We start from the raw sequence: 22,940 nt of genomic DNA on the forward strand, positions 1-22,940 counted from the left end.
CCACTATATGGTGAGTAGCAACTTTCCTTCTGTAATATTGTTACATTCCATACTGGATTTTCCATTGTTTGATATTGGTGATTGAGCATATCATATGCCAGCAGAACTCTTGATCAAATGTTGCACTACTATCATACGTTCCCCTAGTAATTTGCTCATGCTTAGTGATCACACAGTCTTTTAGTAGTATTTGCTGTATACACAATTCTGAGGCACCAAACCATTTATAAGGTAATAAATATGACTAATCTCTGAATTATTTCCAGTTATAATAATTTAAATATCATTAATATCTGTATATTTTATTCAAACAAGAAAAAAGCTTATGTTTTTGTGTCCTTTTCTTATTAATGCAAAGCTAGGTAGCATATATCACATTTACATTTATGTACAAATACTATGCACTGCACAGAACGTCTAGACCAGTTCACTTCCTAAACAAATTCTTATTACATAAATAATTAATCGTAACATGTTGATTAATGTCTAACAAAGATTGCCTCTTTGCAACAAATTCTGATAAGGAATAATATCCACCATCCTCTATACAAAATATTTAATGAAAGAAAATCAGTAATCAATTAACACAACATAACCCACGTAATTACAATACTATGACAACTGCCACTGCACCGTGTATTGATTTCAGTGTCAAAAACATTTATATTCCATTTAACAAAATTGTTCTGTGATGTAAGCTATTCTGTTCATGGTGTGGCAGACCCATCTACTGGCAGCTCTTGGATTGACGACAATACAACCTAATGACTGGTAGCACTGATATTGTACTTTCCAATCGGTATAGCACACTGGCAGTGTGGTTTCTGTTGCTTGAGACTGCAGTCATGTGTGTGGTTTGCATTTGTGTGAATGTGTGTGTGTGTGTGTGTGTGTGTGTGTGTGTGTGTGTGTGTGTGTGTGTGCACCTCTTCTATATGGTGAGTGGCAACTTTCCTTCTCAAAAACATTGTTACATGTTTTCCATCCTTTGACATGTTCAAGTGTTTACTAAATCGATTGTCTACACACATACCAACTAAACTAAATGATATTGATGTTATTGGGACTAAAATCCTACACCATGACAGAGTTATCATTTTATCTGACAGCCTTATCCACTGGGAATGTGAAGAACTACCCAAATTTCTTCTGTTGTAATGCCAACTATGACATTGCTGTCTCCTATTGTAACAGGTAATATGGAGCCTTCAAAGTGACTGGTAGACGTTATATACCCACAGATTAGATGAACTGAAATAGGTGCCCAAAATAATGCTGTCAGACATGGATGATAGGGATTCATAAGTCAAAACGATCATGAACCTGAGTGGCCTTGTGTCAGCTGTGAAACTGTTTCTGATCCCACTGCAGTGAATCTCACTTGTAGCATACCAGAAACAAATGGGTAGTATTGTATCTAGGAAATGCATATTACACAAGAGGTTCTAGGATTCAAGTTGCTGAGCAGGTATTTTTGTTGAGGAAGTAGAATAAGAGTGTGGACACACCAAAGCAAAGCAACTGTGGAGCCACCTGTGACCTGAAAGTGGATATGATGTTGGCTGAGTGGTGGTGGAGGTGGTGGCGGTGGTGGTGGTGGTGGTGTGACTGCGAGGTACTGATCATGAGTCTTGCTCTGGTATGAGGGCCACCATGGGTTCAGATCGGGGGAAGGAATCTTCTTTTGCCAAACTTATGAAGGCAGGAGATAGACATCAGGCCACAAAACAAAAATCCGCGGGATGTGACAGCTTCGTTAATCTTAAGTTAAATGAACCAACTGATATGGAAGACTTAATTAAGAATCATGTATTATGATTGTATCCTCTCTGCTTCAACAACTACCTTGTAAGGGAACTTCAGCAAGACACTAACTCAGATGTCCTCCAGTATTACAGCTGTGTAACACAGCAGTTGGACAGATGACAGTATTTGCTGCATTTCTTAGAAAAGGAATTTTTAATGTGGTGTGGAGTCACTTATGACTTATGATGATGTACATTTTTGTAACAAATATATACCTATGTTACTTTTATGTACTTCTCTAAAAGTCAAACAACTTAACACGTTTACAATTAAGACAAAACTCTGTCATTTACTTATGTACAGAAACTCATTAAGAGACTTATTCTGTACGTTCATGGTCATCAGTACTTGTTGTATTATTACACAGTACCTTCAGTGTTTGTACATTAAAAGCAACGTAAGGGGCTTGGGGGAGTGGATGCTAAAATGTAGCACAAGGATGCTGATTGATAAGTAAAAAAACCAAAATAAGAACGTTACAAATGCCATATACATAGAAACATTTCACACCACAGAAGTGCAAAAGTACATCACATACAGAAGTACAACTTTCACAGTCACATTCTTCACAGAGTTAACATTGCAACAAACTATGAATATTGTAACAAAATGGACTTACTAGAATACAATTAAAATGTCTGTATATATACACTATAAAATAATTTATTCTGGTGCACTGACATAATCTTGTTTTAAAAGTTAGTTCTATTCTTAAAAGTTAGTTCTCTTGAGTATCCACAACTTTTGAGAGCAATCTTCAAAGTGAAGTCCTGCTTAACTTATGGTACACAAGTTATTGTTATTCAGATGTGAGTGGAGAGCAGAACCATGACCTTGGCACAAAGAAGTCCCATGTAGAATCCTGCAAAACAAAAACCATTAACATAATGCAATTTTGGCAGCTGTGATTTTTATATGAATGTTTGTGAAAACTGAAGTACCATGTAAGAGAGTGAGTGTAAGTGTGCACGATGCTGAGATCTCCTGCTAATGACAATATAAATATCATCACGATGTAGTTTCACAACATTGACAGCTGTCCCAGCTCAGGTGTAATGTGAGAGGATCCAAACAAATGTACTCTTTTACAGAAAGTATCTTTGGAACAAAATTAAACATATTTAAGATTTGTACACAGTACTGTAGTATATTGTTGTCCCAGAATACATACTCAGCATGCATGGTACAAACAGAAGACAGCTCAACGAGGATGGTTGAGATGAGGTTTTCCTTCAATTGGTGCAAAACTGTATTGAAGTTATGCTGGAAGTGTGTTTATATTAAAGAAGTGCAAGAACAATGACTAAAATAATTTGGATAAGTTCTTGTATTTGTGATAGTTTGAAGACATGGTATTGTTCATTATGGGTATATTGTAAAGATCTTGGTAATGCTGGAAGTGTGTTTATATTAAAGAAGTGCAAGAACAATGACTAAAATAATTTGGATAAGTTCTTGTATTTGTGATAGTTTGAAGACATGGTATTGTTCATTATGGGTATATTGTAAAGATCTTGGTAATCATGAACAGTGACAATCGATATCTCAGTTCCATGGTGATGTAATATTTCATGAGGTCATTGAAAAAATTTGGCACTCGGTGTGCACATTAAAGTGGAATAAGTGTTTCAAGTCTATAGAACACTCTGAAGGTTGAACAGTGGAAGTACTTACTTGAAGGTTACTAGATGCTATCAGTGAGGATAACCTAAACAAAAGGCTTCAGTAGTGAGTTGTTTGAAGGCATGTATGCCATTTTCAAGATTAAGAAGTTTATTTGGTCGTATGAAGTTCAATAAAACTAAAAGGTGCCATAACAGTCACAATCTGTAGCTTCTGCGAATCGATTTGTTGATGCTAAGAGGTAGATCTGAGAAGAACCGATGTGTGGTTAGTCATCATGTGATTGGGTTGACCTAGTCTTCCTTGAAAGTATTTTAACTCAACAGATGTTTCTGAAATATTTTAGACTTCAGTAACTCCCTGATATTAAAAAGTTCTATGAACATAAGAGATTATTACCTACAACAAAATTACATTTTATGTCATTGCCATTGAGATGTTAGGGCATACTTGTATGGTATGACCCTCTACCTGATTGATGGGTTAGTTGGAGAGGTGTTATTGAATACCTACTGTCTTTTACAAACCTAAATCCTCCTAACTTCTATCTATGGGGAGCACTGGAATGTCAAGTTTTTCAACAAAGGTCACCTATGCTAAATATGCTACAAGAAAACATGTAAGCTATGGTGCAGCAATCATACCAGACACACAGATAGCTGAAAGTCTGCACATCAGTTTGATTGTATCAACACTGTTTAGTCCAGTGGTTTCCAAACAGTTATACCTTTGCAAACATGCGTCTTATTTAAATACCTAATGAAACTGTTTTCACTTGAACAATGGTTTTCACATTTAACTTGAATTTCTTTGCTCCTAAGAGTTTCTTTTATTTTCCATGCTTTTACTCAATGAAGTTTTTGTTGTTGCTATGAGTTATCTTTTAGATATTAAAGGAAGAGGATCACCATTCCTAAAAGGGTTGTGTTCTTGCTATAAAGTTACTAAGTTAATCATCTCATCATCTTCTCTTCAAGTATTAGGCAGGAATTGCCTGTTATGGTACCCATCTCTGTCGTGGTCTTCCTCTGTCTCTTCTCCCATGCAACATAATTCCTTGCCTTTAAGCGAAGTTTATCACTCTCCATTCTTTGTAGATGTTCGTTCCATTTTCTTCTGTAATTTAGAATTTTATCATTGAGGCTAAAGATTTGCAGTTCTTCTATAATAGCTTGATTTCTTAGCCTGTCTTCTCTTGTGCAGCCTCTAATACATCTAAGGAATTTCATTTCTTGTGCCTGATTCTGGATTTCTTGCTTCTTGGTAATCACTCATGTCTCACTCCCATAGGGCAGTGTGGGAACTGCAACAGTTTTGTAAAATTTAATTTGAGTGTCTTTCCTGGTTTTGTTTTTTAGGGCCCTGATGATTGTTCCGCATGCCCAACTGAATTTACTAAGCTTAATTTCAATATCTCTGCTGTACCCATACGTCATTTCACATCCAAGGTAACTGAAATGGTTTACTTGTTCTAAAATCTTCTGGTCTATCACTATTTTGGTTCTGAGTGGTTCTTTCCCCAACAAGGCCATTGTCTCGGTTTTGTCTTTTGAGATTTCCATATTAAATTTTGCACTTATTTGTTTTAGCAAGTAGATTCCTTTCTGAAGGTCATCCTTATCCGCTAGGATCGATGCATCATCAGCATATAGTAAATTATTTAAAAGAATGTTATTGTCTAGGTAGATGCCTTTCTGAAATTCTGACTGATTTCCATATATGTATTGTTTCATTAATGTAGATGTTGAACAAAGTTGGAGAGCTGCAGCAGCCCCTTTGTTAGTTGGTACCTCATTAATTGTTTTACCATTGAGATATAGAGTGATACTTGTGTCATGATATAAACTTTTTTTCGCATTTACTAGATGTTTTGGGGTATCCGTGATTCGTCATTATTTCCCAACGTTTCTGTCTATTGACATTGTCAAAAGCTTTTTTTAAAGTCAATAAAATCAATGTGTGTTTCTTTATTATGCCTTCTCAATTTTTCTATTATTTGCTGTAGAATAAAAACTGCATCTATTGTGGAGCATCCTTTGCTAAAACTCATTTGTTCCTCATGCAGTACTGCTTCTGCTGTGATTTTAAATCTTGTATTTAAAATCTTGTCATTGTATGCTGAGTCCAGTAAACTTATTCCTCTGTAATTACCCCACAGGTTTTTATCTCCTTTTTTAAAAATTGATATTACTCGAATTGTTTTCCAGTCTTTGGGAATACTCTTCTTCTTCCAACATTCGTTGAAGGGATGTAGCGTCATTGGTGGAGCATAATTCCTCCATATTTTAATAATTCAGCATTAATGCTGTCTTTTTCTGTAGCTTTTATGTTCTTAAGTGATGTTAGTGCAGATGTTAATTCGTCAGACTGTGCTCTATGATCATATCACAATTCGCTGTAATGATTTATCCACTTTCTTCCTCAATACTTTTTATTGGTATCTTCTCTCTTTCTGTTGTGTTTCAGTTTTTTAAAACCTTATATGCCATTTGTTGTCTTCTGTGGATATCATGTTTAATATTTGAAATAAACCTATCCCAGTGCTCCTGATGTGCTTTCCTTACTATGCATTTAGCATTATTTCTTTTCTCCTTATAGTATTGTTTGTTCTCAATAGTGGGGTTGATTACAAGTTTTATAGATGCATCCTGTTTTTCTCTGACAGCTTTCATTATATCCTAATTCCAAATATTTAGGCCGTTTCCTTTCCGTATTCTTTTCTTTTTACTGAGAGCTTCTCCTGCTACTCTGCAAACAGTATTCTTCAGAGTTTGCCATTCTTCTTCTGTATCGTCTTTAATTTGTAAGTTTGCTAGTTCTTCATTTGATCTCCTTCGGTACAGGTGTCTAATACTGTCCTCTTCAAGCAAGTATACCTTATAAACACTTTGATCTTGTTGGTTTGTTACTTGTTTAGTTATTTTCTTCCATTTTGTAAAAAGATTAGTAAGAAATGATCTTGTCCTCTATAAATTCTTGTATCCCCTACTTGGCACGCTAGCTTATCATTTACTAAGATGCAGTCAATTATTGATCTAAGTCCTCTGCAGGCCCAAGTATACTTGTGTATATCCTTTTTCCTAAAAAGTGAATTTGTGATTTTTAAATTGCTGTAAGTGGTAAAATCTCTTAGTAACCTTAGTAATGGACCTGTAACATTTGTTTCCTATAGGAAATATCCTAAGTTCATCCACAACACAATTCAGTTCAAATGCATCCTTGTAAATTTCATTAGGAATGTCATGCACATAAATTGTGAAGGGTGATGTTGCTAACTTGCACTGCCAGTTTCTTGCCTATCTGGAAGTTCACTGAATTGAGGGAGTGATGAGAAGTTAGTAATAAGAGCATCCAGGTGATACTTACATAGTCTGTCTATGGCATCATTGGCAACCATTATTGTGGTATTTTTACCTTGAAACTGCAAATGCAGATTAATGGGGATTTCAAAGAGGTCCGCAAAGTATACTAGTGAAAATGTAAAGGTGTCATCAGTGAATGAACAATAAAGATCTGCTTTCCTCTCTCTAAAAGGAATTAGTTCCACATCTGATTTCAATTCATGCAGCATGCTAAGCATATTGCCTTTTGAAAGACATCATACTTGTATATGGAAGATTAAAGACTGCTGTTCAGCATGTAGGTCGTTACATAGGATTCAGATAAAAAGGAGTATTCACAGCATTTAATTTTATTAATTACACTGATGGTCATTTTCAGTGCAGTGTTCAGTTTCTTAGGTGTTTTAGCTTGTGTGAATCATAGAGTGAGAGCCAATAGACTAGGATTTTTCCAGTAGGAAATACATTAGACATACTTGATGATACTTCCTAGTTTTTAGAAAACCATAATGGTTCCATTATTTCTGTCTCATCCATACATCAACAGCATACTACTAAATGAGAATGTTGAGCTATATCAGTAGAGTCTCCGCACTGCGAGGATAAAGAATGGAGACTTTTCAGTCTTTTAACTAGCTGTACTTTTATATCCAGGGCCATTTCTTTGATCCTTCATTACACACTGTTTGAAAAGTGTCCTGTCAATTTTTCAGTGACTATCTTTCCCAAAAACCATTCTGGTTGCTATAAGATGGAAGATTTATATAACATCTCACCAATAGTACAAGGTTTTTCTGATATTAAGAGAGAAATTTTGTCTGATGCTTCAATAACTTTCTTATTTTCCTGCTGAAAGATCTCAGTAGAGTCCACTTTCATGTGATTTATATAATTTTTTCTGACAGCAAACTCTTTTCATTTATTTTTCAACAATGGGTGAGCTGCTGTTCCACATGTGCATGCCACAATGAATCATTAGTGAGTTCATTATGACACACAACTCCCCCTGGCAGTTGGAAATCATCATCTTTCAATAATAATGAATACATTCATAACATATTCTTCATTGTACAGTCTTCTTTTCAGAAATTTTCACTCAAAGTACAAAAACTGTAAAAATAGTGCTTACTTCTACAGATCATAACAGGTGTAACACTGAGTTGAGAATTGAAAAAGTTTCTTGAAGAATGTGTTATGTCAGGGATAACTTTGTGATATGTGCGGTGAAGATGGTGCTGCTAGTTCTTCAAATAATGCACTCACTAACTGTAATAAGAATATAAAATGTGTGACTACATGTTTCTGCTATATTCTAAGCTGTCTGCAGCCTCAAATCCATAAATTTATTAGAAATGCCTTTAGTTTAATTTTAAATATTGGATACATAACAATTTTTGTATCCTCCATTATCTTATTGTGTAATATTACACCAATGTTAATTATGCTCCTCTGATAGTCTGTTGTTCTGTGATATTTTTTATGTATATTTTATTCCCCTCTGGTACAACAGTTGTGTACAGTTTTGTTCTGTAGTAGTTTGCCTGTTTTCAAGAGGTAGTCTAGTGAGTGAGATAGTTTCATAAATGAATAAATTGGAACATTCAGAACACCAGACTCAGCAAAATGAGATTTACAGGCCTATCTTTCTAAGGGTACAAATTATTCATAGAGCTCTTGTTTGCATACTGAAAACCTTTACCCTGTGTGTTGATTATCCCCAGGAAATGATCCCATATCAAAGCAGCAATTGGAACTGCACATAGTATGCCTGCTGTACTGTTGTTTTGCTTTTTTTACTTTAATATTCTTAGAAAATAGATCATGGATGAGTGTAGACAAGTTATTTATATGTGTGTCCTACTTTAAATCTTGCTGAACCCAAAAACCCAAACATTTTGGGACACTTTCATTTTCTAAGGGATCATCTGTTTTTACTCATGCTTGAATAGATATTTGATTAAATGGAGGAAATAAAACCCACAACTTTTTCGGTATTTATAGTGAGTTTGTTTTTGGTGAGCCACTCAAAGTCTTTTCACAGAACATTATGCTGTTGAGTGCAAGGTTACTGGTCTGGATCCAGTAAACAATGTGCTGGTGTTATTGACAAATAGAACAGTTTCTTGGGGACTCATATGTTCAATGAAGTTGTCCACTTAAATCATGAAGTGTAGTGGACCTAAGACTGAGCCCTGCAGTACACCATCTTTTATTGGTAATTCGCTAGAAAGTAAGGATTGTTTCTTGTTTTATTCTTAGTGTTGAATTCATACGAAAGTGATACCTTCTGCCTGCAGTTTTTTTAGGTGTGAACACAACCATCTATTTGCTACACCTTGTACTCCTCGTCTTTTTAATTTTTTGTGCAGCGTGTTACAGCACTGCATTCTAGCATCGTGTTTAAGCTCCTCGTAAATGTTCTAAAGGATTGCACAAAGATTAGTCTTTAACTAAAATAAATACATTAGATTATAATCGTAATTTAAACCTGTAGTCAGATACCTGATACTTACAATAAATCGAGGGCAGTGGCGTCGAGCGAACCACTCCATCATGTAGAGGCTGATAAGAAGCCCTGTTCCTATTGTGAAGAACAACCACATCAAAAGATTGCTACCTGGCAGCCGATCACGTGATACAAACATCAGACCCACTGTAAACAACAACAACAACAATAATAATAATAATAATAATAATAAATAAAAGTAAGAAACAATATTGTTAAAATTGTAGAGCAGCTGCAAGTTTCATGTACTTTTTCTCTGTTTTTACATTTCTCTCTCGACCAATACAAGCACCTTCAGAATTGTGGAAATACAATGTGTTACACCACCATGCAAAAAATTAAAATCATAAATTAGACTTACAATGAGATAACTTACATTAAATAGCAAACAGCTACACATTCACACATACAAATCTAAAATATCACATCTAGTTATTAATTCAAATTAAAATTATAATTGCCACTTTTATGGGCATTAATATACATATGTCATGTATATAATACGTTATTAATGCCATCAAAAGTGATCTATACTGACATGGATTAAATATACCATTGAGACATGATGACACGATTCCTCTTATGTCTACAGATTAACAGTGCAGTATATGGAGAAAAAGGTATTTGCAAAGTATATGTTTATTTACAATGTATATATTTGGTAGATATACTTATCTGTGTATGCTCTTGAATATAATACATTTCAAATTGCATAGAACTTTTGTATTTAAACCAGATAACAATCAGGAAGGCCATTCATGTCGGCTCTGTCAATGTCAAACATGGTAAGGAGTCACTGCACCCACGGGTATGAACACATTTTGAAGATTCACAGCTGGTTATTAAAATTGACTGTTTTCCTTCAGACATTGACTTCTGTATGTCATATTTGTAAAAGCTCATTAAAATCCTAGAGAACTAAATACAACTATGTGTGTATGATTGCACAATAAATAGATAAATAAATGAATAACATCAAGTGACAACTATTATCCTTATGTCACCAAGAACCAACATGAATGGCCTTCATAACAGTTGTCTGGTTTTATTTTGCAAGTTTCATGCAGTTTGAAATTTGTTATCATGAGTAAACGCAAATTCATGTGTGCACCAAAATATGTACGTTGTAAATAAATACATATGTTGTACATACTGTCTCTTCATATATTGCATTCCAGTAGCTGTAGATGTAAGAGGAATCATATCATCATATCTGAATAGTGCATTTCATCTACACTAATATAGGTTAATTTTAATGGTCTTAATGACTTGTAACATACATAATGTGTATCAACACCCATGAAAATGACAATTATAATTTTAATTTGTAATTTTGCTATTTCTTTTCATAATTATTTTAACAGTCAGGTATAGTTTTTTAGCCTTGTACCTGTGAATGCTCAAAAAGGCAGTGGATATTTGTTATAGTTAAGTTGTTCTAGTGTTTTTTGTATTACTGTGTTTTAAATCAGCTTCGCAAGGTGATTTCAACCAACACACATATTGATAGGGCTTTAACACTCTCGATGAGAACTGGTATGTCTCGTCATTTAATCTTAGAATGGACATGACCAGAGAGTTTACGTTAACTGTACACAACCAACTTATTCCATTTTATGCAGGACGGTGGCATAAAACAACCCTAAATCTGTATTGTGTGGCCTTTTGCTATGTAACATAAATTAGTACGTTGAAATTCAATCTGTGAATTTATTTGGTTGTATAGTAGTGTAATGCAATGTGTTTTCACAGTTATGAAGATGCTCATGCTGGTCAAGTGAAAGTGTTAAAATAAAGGAATAGTTACCATGCAACTTGTAGCTGCTCTACAATTTTAATTTCCAATGTTTGCTGTTCCCCTGCAGGCAAATTCCTGTGTTTGCTAAGTAAAAATTGTGTTGCACTGGTTACCAGCGGCTGCATTTACAAATAGATTTACAGTAGTTCAAGATAAAATGCAATGTGGACATTTAGACAAGTAATTTTGCTGTGCCCTTGTTTATAAACATTGTTCAACATATGTAAACGAAAGTAATCAAACATGAAGTGAAATTTTGTAATTAGAGAGAATTAATATACAAGTGATCAGAAAAGTAGTATAATATTTGAAACATTTCGCCTCAGTTGCTATTTAAATTATGCTTTATCATTTGATGAAAAAAATTCCCCATTTTGCAGCTGAATGTTTTATTTGTGCATACCAATAAAGATGTTCACAGATAAAACTGATTTGCAAGAGACTGAATTATTCTTACCTCCATGATAACACATAAGATCAGAAAGATTCTTATACTGTAGATACAGCTAACCAGACCTAGTAAAATTTACAAGTTTTTAACCCTTAGCACTCTTATCTGTATGCTGTATAGTTATTTTAAATAGAGGACTTCAAATTTGATTCAAATGATGATTTGCCTCAGCTCTTGAAAAATTAGTTTTCTGTATTTTTCAGTGAACTATACCACAAATTTTAACAGTTATTTATCATGCTTTGTACTGGTCATCCTGTCATTGAGTATCCTTTTTTTTTTTTTTGAGAATATGTGATAGCTAGAAATTGAATTTCAGCTGAGTTCAGTTGTAAGATATTATTTTGAAGAGTAGGATAAGACTGTAGAGTACACAGTAAAATTATCAGCGGAAAGTATTTCTGACAAACGTGCAGCGTATAAGGGAAATTCTATAATAAAGTGCTCACATTTCTGTAGTGAAGTAATAATTCCTGGTCTCATTGTGATCACTTCACAACCCAAAAGAGAGACTTTGTTTTTATGATAGTGGCACATAATCAGTGCCAAGGAGGAGTAATCTTTTGTAAAAAGAGATAAACACATAATAAAAATGCCAACTTCCATATCATATGGTAATTTTCCTGTACAGAGAAAGTTACACTAATTGAATGCGACTTTCAACAGAATTTCACTGAAAGCTCAAGTTAAGGAAAAAAAGTAATTTTTCATGACTTATCACTGCCAAGTAACATAGCTCTAAGAAACTTAGACCATACATGGAAAGAACTGCTACAGTAATGTATGGATGGTAACTGAAAGAAATACTCAATGAGATGAACAGAAATTACGTTTCTATTTGAAGACAATACATACCTTGAAATCATTGTGGTTCACGATGCTCCCCTGGACATTCCAAAAGGTGGGACTTTATTCTTTATGGGATGTGTGATCACCATGGGCAGCAGTACACATTCTGTAATGTGTTCCCACGCCGGCTACTAGGTTGGTAGGGTATTCCATTTCTCCACCAGAGTGGCTGACAACTGCTGGATTGTGGTTGGTGCACAAGGACATGCTGCAATACCGTATTTACTAGAATCTAAGCTGCGCTTTTTTCCGGTTTTTGTAATCCAAAAAACAGCCTACAGGCTAAGTATCGAGTTCTGAAAAATGTGGGTAGGTGCCGCCACAACTAACTTCTGCCGTCGAATATATGTAGCACTACACAGGAATGCTTTGCAGGCACAAAGATAAATACTGGCGCCAAAACCTCTGCGTCAGTAAATAAATTTTTTAAAAAAAGGTACAAGACGAGCTTTTTTTCTCCGCCCGAGTTTCGACCACTGCATTTTCATACATTATCCAACGAAGTAAATAGAAATTCAGTATTATTCATCTTCGAATGTAGCAGCCTTTCAAATATTCGTAGCAACAAAAATAAATTTCTTTACACAAAAATACCAACAATGTATGAGCCTTTAGGATTGTTGCACTAGTTGATACGCTGGGCTCATTAAGATTTCACGTAGTGGCACCTCCTGCTTCGTGGAATTTTGTGAAGTGCTTGTTGGTGTTAGTGAACCATAATGAAGCGCTTTCATTATAGTGCCAAATTCAAGAGGGGAGCTATTTCTTTTGTGGAACAAAGTTCTAATCGTACTGCAGGTCTCCGATATGGGATTGATGAGAGCAACATCAGGCGATGGCGACTGCAGAGAGACAAATTATTTGAATGTTCAAGTAGCAGGAAAGCATTTAGTGCGCCAAAGTGTGGCCGATATCATCCTCTAGAAGCGATTTTAAATTAATTTAAGGAACAGGGTCAGAAATTGCTGCCTGTGAACGCCGAAATTTTAAAAATTAAGGCACATGAAATTACCAAAGAGCAAAAAATCGAAAATTTTAAGGCTAGTCGCAGCTGGATTGATCAGTTTATGAAACGCTGGGGTTTTTTCACTTCGGAGGCGAACTTCAGTTGCACAAAAGCTGCCGAAAAATTATGAAGAAAAACTTGTGGAATTTCAGCACTTCATAATCGGGCGGCGGCGCACAGAGAAGCAATACCTTCTTGGTCAGATAGGAAATGCTGACCAAACTCCAGTATATTCTGACTGACCAAACTCCAGTATATTCTGACATGCCGTCAAATTATACGGTTGACGCCACAGGAAAGAAAGACGTAAGTGTTTCAGGGGGTGAAAAACAGCGGATGTCCGTCATGCTTGCTTCCCCAGCAGATGGACATAAATTACCCCCATTCATAGTTTTCAAGCGTAAGACTTTACCGAAATCGGAAGTGTTTCCAAAAACTGTAATTGTACGAGCAATCGAAACTGTGTGGTTTTTGGAGGACATGGTGGAGTGTTGAAGACCAATTGGATGAAAATCAGTGTGGGTTTAGGCCTCTTAGAGGTTGTCAGGACCAGATCTTTAGCTTACGGCAAATATTGGAGAAGTGTTATGAGTGGAACAGGGAATTGTATCTATGCTTTATAGATCTAGAAAAGGCATATGACCGGGTTCCTAGGAGGAAGTTATTGTCTGTTCTACGAGATTATGGAATAGGAGGCAAACTTTTGCAAGCAATTAAAAGTCTTTACATGGATAGTCAGGCAGCAGTTAGAGTTGACGGTAAATTGAGTTCATGGTTCAGAGTAGTTTCAGGAGTAAGACAAGGCTGCAATCTGTCTCCACTGTTGTTCATATTATTTATGGATCATATGTTGAAAACAATAGGCTGGCTGGGTGAGATTAAGATACGTGAACACAAATTAAGCAGTCTTGCATATGCGGATGACTTAGTTGTGATGGCAGATTCGATTGAAAGTTTGCAAAGTAATATTTCAGAGCTAGATCAGAAATGTAAGGACTATGGTATGAAGATTAGCATCTCCAAAACGAAAGTAATGTCAGTGGGAAAGAAATATAAACGGATTGAGAGCCAAATAGGAGGAACAAAGTTAGAAAAGGTGGACGGTTTCAAGTACTTAGGATGCATATTCTCACAGGATGGCAACATAGTGAAAGAACTGGAAGCGAGGTGTAGCAAAGCTAATGCAGTGAGCGCTCAGCTACGATCTACTCTCTTCTGCAAGAAGGAAGTCAGCACCAAGACTAAGTTATCTTTCAACCAACTTTAATTTATGGGAGCGAAATCTGGGTGGATTCAGGTTACCTTATCAACAAGGTTGAGGTTACAGATATGAAAGTAGCTAGGATGATTGCAGGTGCTAGTAGATGGTAACAATGGCAGGAGGGTGTCCACAATGAGGAAATCAAAGAAAAACTGGGAATGAACTGTATAGATGTAGCAGTAGGGCAAACAGGCTTAGATGGTGGGGTCATGTTACATGCATGGGAGAAGCAAGGTTACCCAAGAGACTCATGGGTTCAGCAGTAGAGGGTAGGAGGAGTCGGGGCAGACCAAGGAGAAGGTACCTGGATTCGGTTAAGAATGATTTTGAAGTAATAGGTTTAACATCAGAAGAGACACCAATGTTAGCACTGAATAGGAGATCATGGAGGAATTTTATAAGGGGGCTATGCTCCAGACTGAACGCTGAAAGGCATAATCAGTCTTGAATGATGATGATGATGATGATGGTGGTGGTGGTCGTGGTGGCGGTGGAGTGTGGAATCGTCGTCCTGGCGTAATGCTGTCGGTATTAGATGCGTACGCAGGCCATACAACACCTGCAGTAAAACGAGAATTAGAGGAAAGCAAAACGGACTTGACAGTAATTCCAGGTGGGATGACGTCAATTCTGCAACTACTTGACGTCTGTTTGAATAAACCATTTAAGGACAAGCTTAAACGCAAGTACACAGACTGGCTTTTGAAAAGCGACAGACAACTGACACCAACAGTACGTGTAAATCGCGCAAGTTTGTTGCAAGTGTGCCAATGGATTTATGATGCGTGGAAGTGTGTTCCAAATCAGACTGTGCAACAAGCATTTAAAAAATGTTCGATATCCAATGCACTAGATGGTACGCAGGACGATGCTCTGTACGAAGAAATGAGCAACAAAGAATCGAGTAACAGTGATTCAGAATGATGACTGATATTTTAAATATTTCGTATAAGATGTATTACAAACCTAATAAAATTTTGTTTTAAATTTCAGCGTTTAATTTCTAAGCTATTTTCATTCTTATTTCATAAGTGTTGCTACTATGCATTGCACAGGATAGAAAAGCGTGGAGAGCTGCATCAGACCAGTCTACGGACTGAAGATAACAAACTCTGCATTTGAAGTCATCACTAAAAATCTAGTCCGACAGGCAAGACTGTTTGGGATGTATGTCAATATGGCCGACTCTACATTCTGAATTTTTTCCTACCTGTGACAAGCGATGGTTCCTAATAGGAACTTTTATGAATCGTGCATCACATGCTGTATTCTCTTCACCATAAGAATAATACGAATGTAAACATTATGCCACGTATTCTTTCGTGTTTGCTGCTGTCTCATTTAAATCCTGTCTGTTTAATAAACCACGAAACTTGAGTGAGACAACAGCAAACGCTGAAGAATATACGTAGCATGTCATGTTTATATTCGTATTATGCTGAATCCTGATACAGTCAGAAATGAAGCACGGCAACTGACTAGATTTTTAAATCTAAGATGACTCTAATATCTGTGCAGAATGTAATGTACTAAAGAGGTATCTGCAAAGATTTTCAAACGTAGAAAAATTTTCGCTAAACTCTCATTGCGAGCATCTTCTGTCATACACAGTCTATTATTTGGTTCTTGTTTATCAAAGAAAGCAGCAATGTAAGTAACAACAAATAGCAGACACTTGCGTTTGTTTCGCTAGTGAGACTATTTCTCTCTTTTTTTTTTAATTGTAAGAGGCGATAGCGCGCACAAAAGCCACAAAAGCAAGCCATGCTGCGGGCGGCGACAGGTCGTAAACAGTCATTATCAGAATGCGACAAACAGTGCAATAATGTATCTTCAGCTTAGAGTGACGTACACACCTATAACAAAGAGAATGGCACTTATCAAATCAAACCATAATAAGCAATCGATTCAAACCTGACGATGCACGTGAAAAATGAAGGGTCCCCGTATAAATATGGAAGGAGCGCCTCAAGCATAACAATGGCTACCTGGTAAAGCTTAACTGCTAGGCTTACGACTCAAACCAAACTCCTGTAGTTGTATCTTCATCCATTCGACCTAAATTGTCTCTCATGTTACAATGGACCAACTTTGTTTCGATTTGGAGGTGCGGTCTAAGAGTTTTCTCTCCCCTTGAATTTCGAATCTCAAATTTCAGGTGCGGCTTAGATTCAGGATTTTTTTTTTCCCTTGATTTCGAGTCTCATTTTTCAGGTGCGGCTTGTATTCGAGTGCGGCATAAATTCGAGTAAATATGGTACATCTCCCCAATGCATCACAAATGTGTTTAATGGTACTTAGTTCGGGGAACGGACAGGTTTGTCCTCTTGTCAAATAACCTCTCGATCCAAGAGCCCCTCCACTTGTGCTGTTTGATGAGATCACACATTTTCATCCATAACTATGATGTCAGGGCCGAATGCTGCCCTCAAAACATGCAAATGTGTAAGGAGTAGCATTACAACAACACTGACTGATGAGAATACCATAATTTAGGATTTGGAAGACAACATGTCCATGCAGATGTATTCCTCTCCACACAGTAACACTTGGCTATCAGAATGATCATATTCAACAATTCCCCTGGGTGAATTGTGCGCTTCCTAATCTCACCATATAACGGAACACCAGCATTGTTGAACATGAATGTTTTGGTGGTCCAGGTGTTATAGTATGGGGAGGGATAATGTTGCATGGGCTTACTGATCTCCAAATCTTTGAACCTGATACACTCACTAGTTCTTGTGACACTGTACACCTTCTCAGCATTCATTTTTTTCAAGGGTGCATTTAACCCAGACCACATTGTTATGCACGACAATGTGTGACTGCATCAAGCAGCACATGTGGCTGAGCTCTTGAAACAAGAGAAAGTTCAGTGAATGGACTGATCTGCCCATTCCATGACTTAAATCCCATCAAACGTGTAGGATCCATTGCAGCATGTTCACATGCAGCAACAACTGTCCAGCAGTTATCAACTGTGCTGGTGGCGGAATGGAATGCCCACAAGTATTCCTAACCGACCTCACGGCTGTTGTGGGGTCACATCACAGAGCATGCATTACTGCCCATGGCGATCACCCACCCTGTAACGAACCATGTTCTGTGTTTTGTAATGTCCAGGAGATTATCATAAACTGTGGTGACTTCAGTGTAATTATTGGCTTTTAATTAAAATGTCATTCATATTCATCTTATTGCATATTTCTGTTTATTAGCTTCTGTAACATACTGTAGTAGCTCTTTCTATATATGGCACAAATTTTATTGAGCTGTGTTACTTGGCAGTCATGCATCATGCTAAAGTTACCTTCATCCTTAAGTTTTGCCAACCAGTGTATAAGTGAGGGTATATTTCTTTAAAACTTTTCACAATGTTGAACTCTCAGACAAAGTCAGACCTAACTGATAATATATAATTACGTGGATGATAGTAACCTGAAAATACTTCAAAGGCCATGAAGAGCATTGGATAACAGAAACCAAACATGAATGTGAGAATGTACTCGTGGACAATTGCAGACAGGGAGAAAACAGCAAGTATAGCAAGAGTTCGTCTTTTGCCACCTAGCAGCTCACTCAGGTCTTTGTACACATATGTGTACAGCCAATCATGGACAACAACATTCCAGTTCCGATAGTAGGCTCCATAGGAATTAACATTCCACCAGTCCTGAAAATAAAAATAAAAATTCTTTGTATTCAGTGTAGCACAATTATACACTTATTTATGTTAAAACACGCACACAGTCAACTATCATTCACATTTTAATTCTTGTTCTTTTTCCACCCCTTCAGTTTCTTACCACTGCCAATAAAACCCACATGCATCTCTCCTTGAGAATGTTTTTTGGACACTCCATGTAGCTTTAAATCCTTGCATCCTAATATTCTGCTAAATTGCAGAAAGAGTTACCAATGAGCTATTCCCTCACTTTTTTTTTTAGTATCTGGTGATATTCAATTTTCTGTGTGATGTCTAGTGGCCACCTGAAACAGGCCTTCACACTAAGAGTTAAGAAACACTATTCTGGATAGGGATGGATAGTAGTTATGGAAATTATTTCTACTGCTAGCACTGAGGTAGTTAATTGCAGAATTCATCCTAAGTTCACATTAATTATTAACCACAAGTACCATGATAAAGTATGTGCATCATCGTGCAAGTTAAGAATCCCCACAGCCCTGAAGAGACTACTGTAAGATGTTAAGTTATGAACTTTACATAATATTCTTATTGTGAGCTTCTGTAGAATAAATACTTTTTTGACCTTAGCCATATTACTCCAGAAGCTCATGCTGTAGTAAAGTATTGAATAGAAGTATGTAATGTATTTGTTGTATTTAGTGTGAAGACTAACAGTTTTGGCATTTCATTATGCCACCTTCAGACCCTATATGCATCCATTCAAATAAACGAACTTGTTGTATAGTGCCCTAAATTACTGGATATTGTGAATTCAATGATTATAGAATTGCTTCATTTGATGACGTGATAGCTACTGCTGCACTATACTGACTAAGTGAAGATGTAGCTCTGGGTATGCCAAAGTTAACATAAGCAGTATACATGTTCATTTAATTATGCACAGAATGGAGTAATTTTTCTTTTCATCATTTAAAACTAATTCATATACTGTTGTGGATTAAATTGTTCTAGATGTCATTTTTGTGTAACTGATTAACTTGACATATCATTGCAATAGGTCTGCCATCACTTAAGTTGCTGATCCCAAATAGAAACCTTGAAAACTCCTCACATGCATTTCAGTGCTAACAATGTCAGCGGGAGTGCACACCTTCTACCAATCGCAAGATATAAAGTGCTATCAGACTGCAACTACATCATGCTGTGCAATGACACTGTCCAGCCAGCTATACAGCCACCATATTTCGAATTTCTTCCAGTTGCCAGGCATGGCCTGCACTCCTTCAAAATTGTTCTCCACAAAAAGAAAATGATGGTTTCCCTAGACAGACGAACTAGTATGGGTCCTCCATGACACTGTAATCTCATGCCCTACGAATTCAGACAGCCCACACGTTGTGCATGATGCCCATGTCCCCAGCCAACAGATCATTGGGGCTACTCCTCAGCCCAGCATCCCGGCGGTCATCATTCTCGATGCCCACGAGTTCATCCCCGAAGACATCTATGTCAAACAAGTTGACGACAATCTCATAATAGATGTCAGCTTGGTGATAGCAGCAACACTTGGCAAGGAATGACTGCTAACCAGACATGTGCACAGTGCATACAGCGTCAGTGAGTGTGCTGTATCTGTGTGGAGTGGGGAAAGCATGTGATCTATCTGCATTTGGCCGAGGGCAAAGTGTGATGGCCCTCAGGGTTGGCAGAGCATTTCAGAAACTGCACAACTTGTCAGGTGTTTGAGGAGCGCTGTGGTAAGTGGCTTTAACACACGGCAAAACCGAGATGTAAACCATGTCCCGACATCGTGGTGTTGGGTGGCTCGCCCTCTTTACTGATGTCTGACATTGTATGCCAGGCAAATTGGTATAACAGAACAGACAGTGAACTGTGGCAGAATGAGCATCAGACTTCAATATTGGGCAGAGTACAAGTGTATCCAAAAATACTTCCTATAATGTGCCTCCACAGCCAATGACCCATGAATGTGCCAGAGTTAACACCACAACACTGGCAACTACAACTGAAATGCGCATGTGGTCATTACCACTGGATATTGGTGCAGTGGCAGAGTGTTACAGGGTCTGATGAATTCTGACAATTTCATCTTGCCAGTGGTAGGATGCGAATCCGTCATCTTCCAGGGACAGAGCTCCTTGACACCTGTACTGTGGAACAGAGACAAGCTGGCAACTTATGATCTGTGGAATACACATATGGGCATCCATGAGTTCAGTGGAGCTCGTGCAAGGCACCATCATGGCCAAGGAGTTTTGTGCACTGGTTACAGACCATGTATTTATGACAGTCATGTTTCCTGATGGCAGCGGCATTTTTCAGCAAGATAATGCATCATGTCACAAGGCCAGGAGTGTGATGGAGTGGTTCAAGGAACTCATTGGCAAGTTCCTATTGATGTGCTGGTACCCCAGTTTACCAGATCTGAACCCAGTCAAACATCTGTAATGGGATTAAACATAGTGTTAGAGCTCATCATCCTCCTCCCCGGAACTTGCAGGAATTAAGTAACTTGTGTGTCTGTTTGTGCAGAAGTGGTGAAAACTCCCTTTAGCGCCCTACCAATACCTCACTGCTTCCATGCCATGATGTGTCACCACTGTTATCCATGCCAAAGGTGGACTATCAGTTAGGTGGTCATAATGTTCTTTCTGATCAGTGTACTTTCATCACCGAAAGTTTTCAGCCAGCTACAAGTAGCAAAAGAACAGATGCCAGCTACTGAGAGCACCAAAGGTAAAGTGGAGTAGCTACAACATCTGACTACAAAAATCATTGTCAAGATGTGAGAGGAAGGCTTGCTAAGGGAGGATGACTGAGTTTAATATCCCATTGATAACATGGTCATTGGAAATGCCTGCTACCAAAACTCAAATTTATCTGTAGAAAAATTATGTTTATATAGATTTTAAAAGTTTTGTGATCCCTTCAAATGGTTGCACACCAATTTGTTTTCAATGGTTTATCACCAACAGAGTTCTTCCAAAACTGATGAAGGTTTGTACAAAGTCCACTCTTTTGGAATAGCTAAAATAACATGGCCATACTTCTCTTGATGATGATCCATATGAAGGACATCATAATCTGCAACAATACATGGTAACATAAAGGATATGTGCAATGTGGTTTAGGACAATCAAAAGTTAAGGCTATAATAGATGCCTAATGAATAACAGCAAAAAGTATTTAATTTGAGGAATTAACTGTGAGAAAACTTTATGTACGATACACACTGCTTTTCTTTTATGCTGATCATAGCAAATATGAAATGATTTTATGAGTAAGGGCTGTTAAAATTCAACTGTTCACTGTATCTGCATCCATACTCTGAAAACCAGTGTGATGGCAATGACAGAGTACCTTTCATTGTACCAGTTTTAGGGCTTCTTCCTGTTCCATTCATATATGAAGATGGGAAACATGTTTGTTTAAATACCTCAGTGAACACTATAATTAGTTTAATCTTATATATACTAAGATGGTATCTGTTCTTTCAGACATGTCCGAAAGAACAGATAACATTGGTGACCATGCAGCTCGTTAGAATGAAATTACAATGAAATGAACACCCTTTGCTGCTTGCAGCGTTGACATACGTCAACGGGGACAAATGAAAATGTGTGCCCCGACTGGAACTCGAACCCAGGATCTCCTGCTTACATGGCAGACGCTCTATCCATCTGAGCCACCGAGGACACAGAGGATAGTGCGACTGCAGTGATTTGTCTCTGGCACACCTCCCGCAAAACCCACATTCTCAACATATTGTCGCGCACTACATTCGTAGTGCCCCCGCCCATTATACTCATTACTCGCGGCGCGTTGCCGATTCCCATAAGAGTTCGGGCACTGTTTGTGCATTCGCACAGAAGAAGAAGATGGTCAAGTGGCCGGTGAGCCTTAACTATATATATACTAAGATGGTATCTGTTCTTTCGGACATGTTCTTCTTCTGTGCAAATGACAAACAGTGCCAGAACTCTTATGGGAATCGGCAACGCGCCGCGAGTAATGAGTATGATGGGCGGAGGCACTACGAATGTAGTATGGGACAATACGTTGAGAATGTGGGTTTCACGGGAGGTATGCCAGAGATAAATCCCTGCAGTCGCGCTATCCTCTTTGTCCTCGGTGGCTCAGATGGATAGAGCGTCTGCCGTGTAAGCATGAGATCCCGGGTTCGAGTCCCGGTCGGGGCACACATTTTCATCTGTCCCTGTTGACGTATGTCAACGCCTGCAAGCAGCAAAGGGTGTTCATTTCATTGTAATTTAGTTTAATGTTGCCATTGTGATCCCTATGCAGTTGATATGTATGGGGTTCTACTCATCATTTATAGCTAGTTCCTGCAATGTGTAAGTACACTTTCCAAGATAGTTTGTGTTTATCTACAGGTGTCTGCCAGTTCATTTTTTACCATCTCTGATACTCCCCTATGGGTCAAACAAACTGGGGATCTTTTCTGAATACATTAAGTATCTCCATTAATCCTACTTGGTATGGTTACCACACATCTAGGCAGTATCTTATGATGGGTCTTGTGAGTGTTTTGTAAACAATCTCCTTTGTAGACTCTGTATTATTCTATCACACACTGAAGTCTGCCACATGATTTGTCTTGACTGA

The 22,940-nt window shown here is 37.5% G+C and overlaps 1 protein-coding gene and 1 non-coding gene across 2 annotated transcripts in view; one reads left to right on the top strand and one right to left on the bottom strand.

The window, feature by feature from the left end:
• Positions 1–546: 546 nt before the first annotated feature.
• Positions 547–22,940, bottom strand: part of LOC124776360 (sterol O-acyltransferase 2-like) — a 278,540-nt gene continuing 256,146 nt past the window's right edge. Inside the window, exons 9-11 of the mRNA XM_047251312.1 lie at positions 18,083–18,317; positions 9,284–9,423; positions 547–2,668 (exon numbers count right to left, since the gene is read on the bottom strand). Coding sequence (XP_047107268.1) covers positions 2,606–2,668; positions 9,284–9,423; positions 18,083–18,317 — 438 coding nt within the window. The 3' untranslated portion in view covers positions 547–2,605. The remainder of the gene's footprint in view (positions 2,669–9,283; positions 9,424–18,082; positions 18,318–22,940) is intronic.
• Trnat-ugu lies at positions 22,440–22,513 on the top strand. Its single transcript has one exon. It is a non-coding gene; the product is annotated as a tRNA-Thr (tRNA).

The sequence above is a fragment of the Schistocerca piceifrons genome, chromosome 2, assembly GCF_021461385.2.
Source record: "Schistocerca piceifrons isolate TAMUIC-IGC-003096 chromosome 2, iqSchPice1.1, whole genome shotgun sequence".
Lineage (NCBI taxonomy): Eukaryota > Metazoa > Arthropoda > Insecta > Orthoptera > Acrididae > Schistocerca > Schistocerca piceifrons.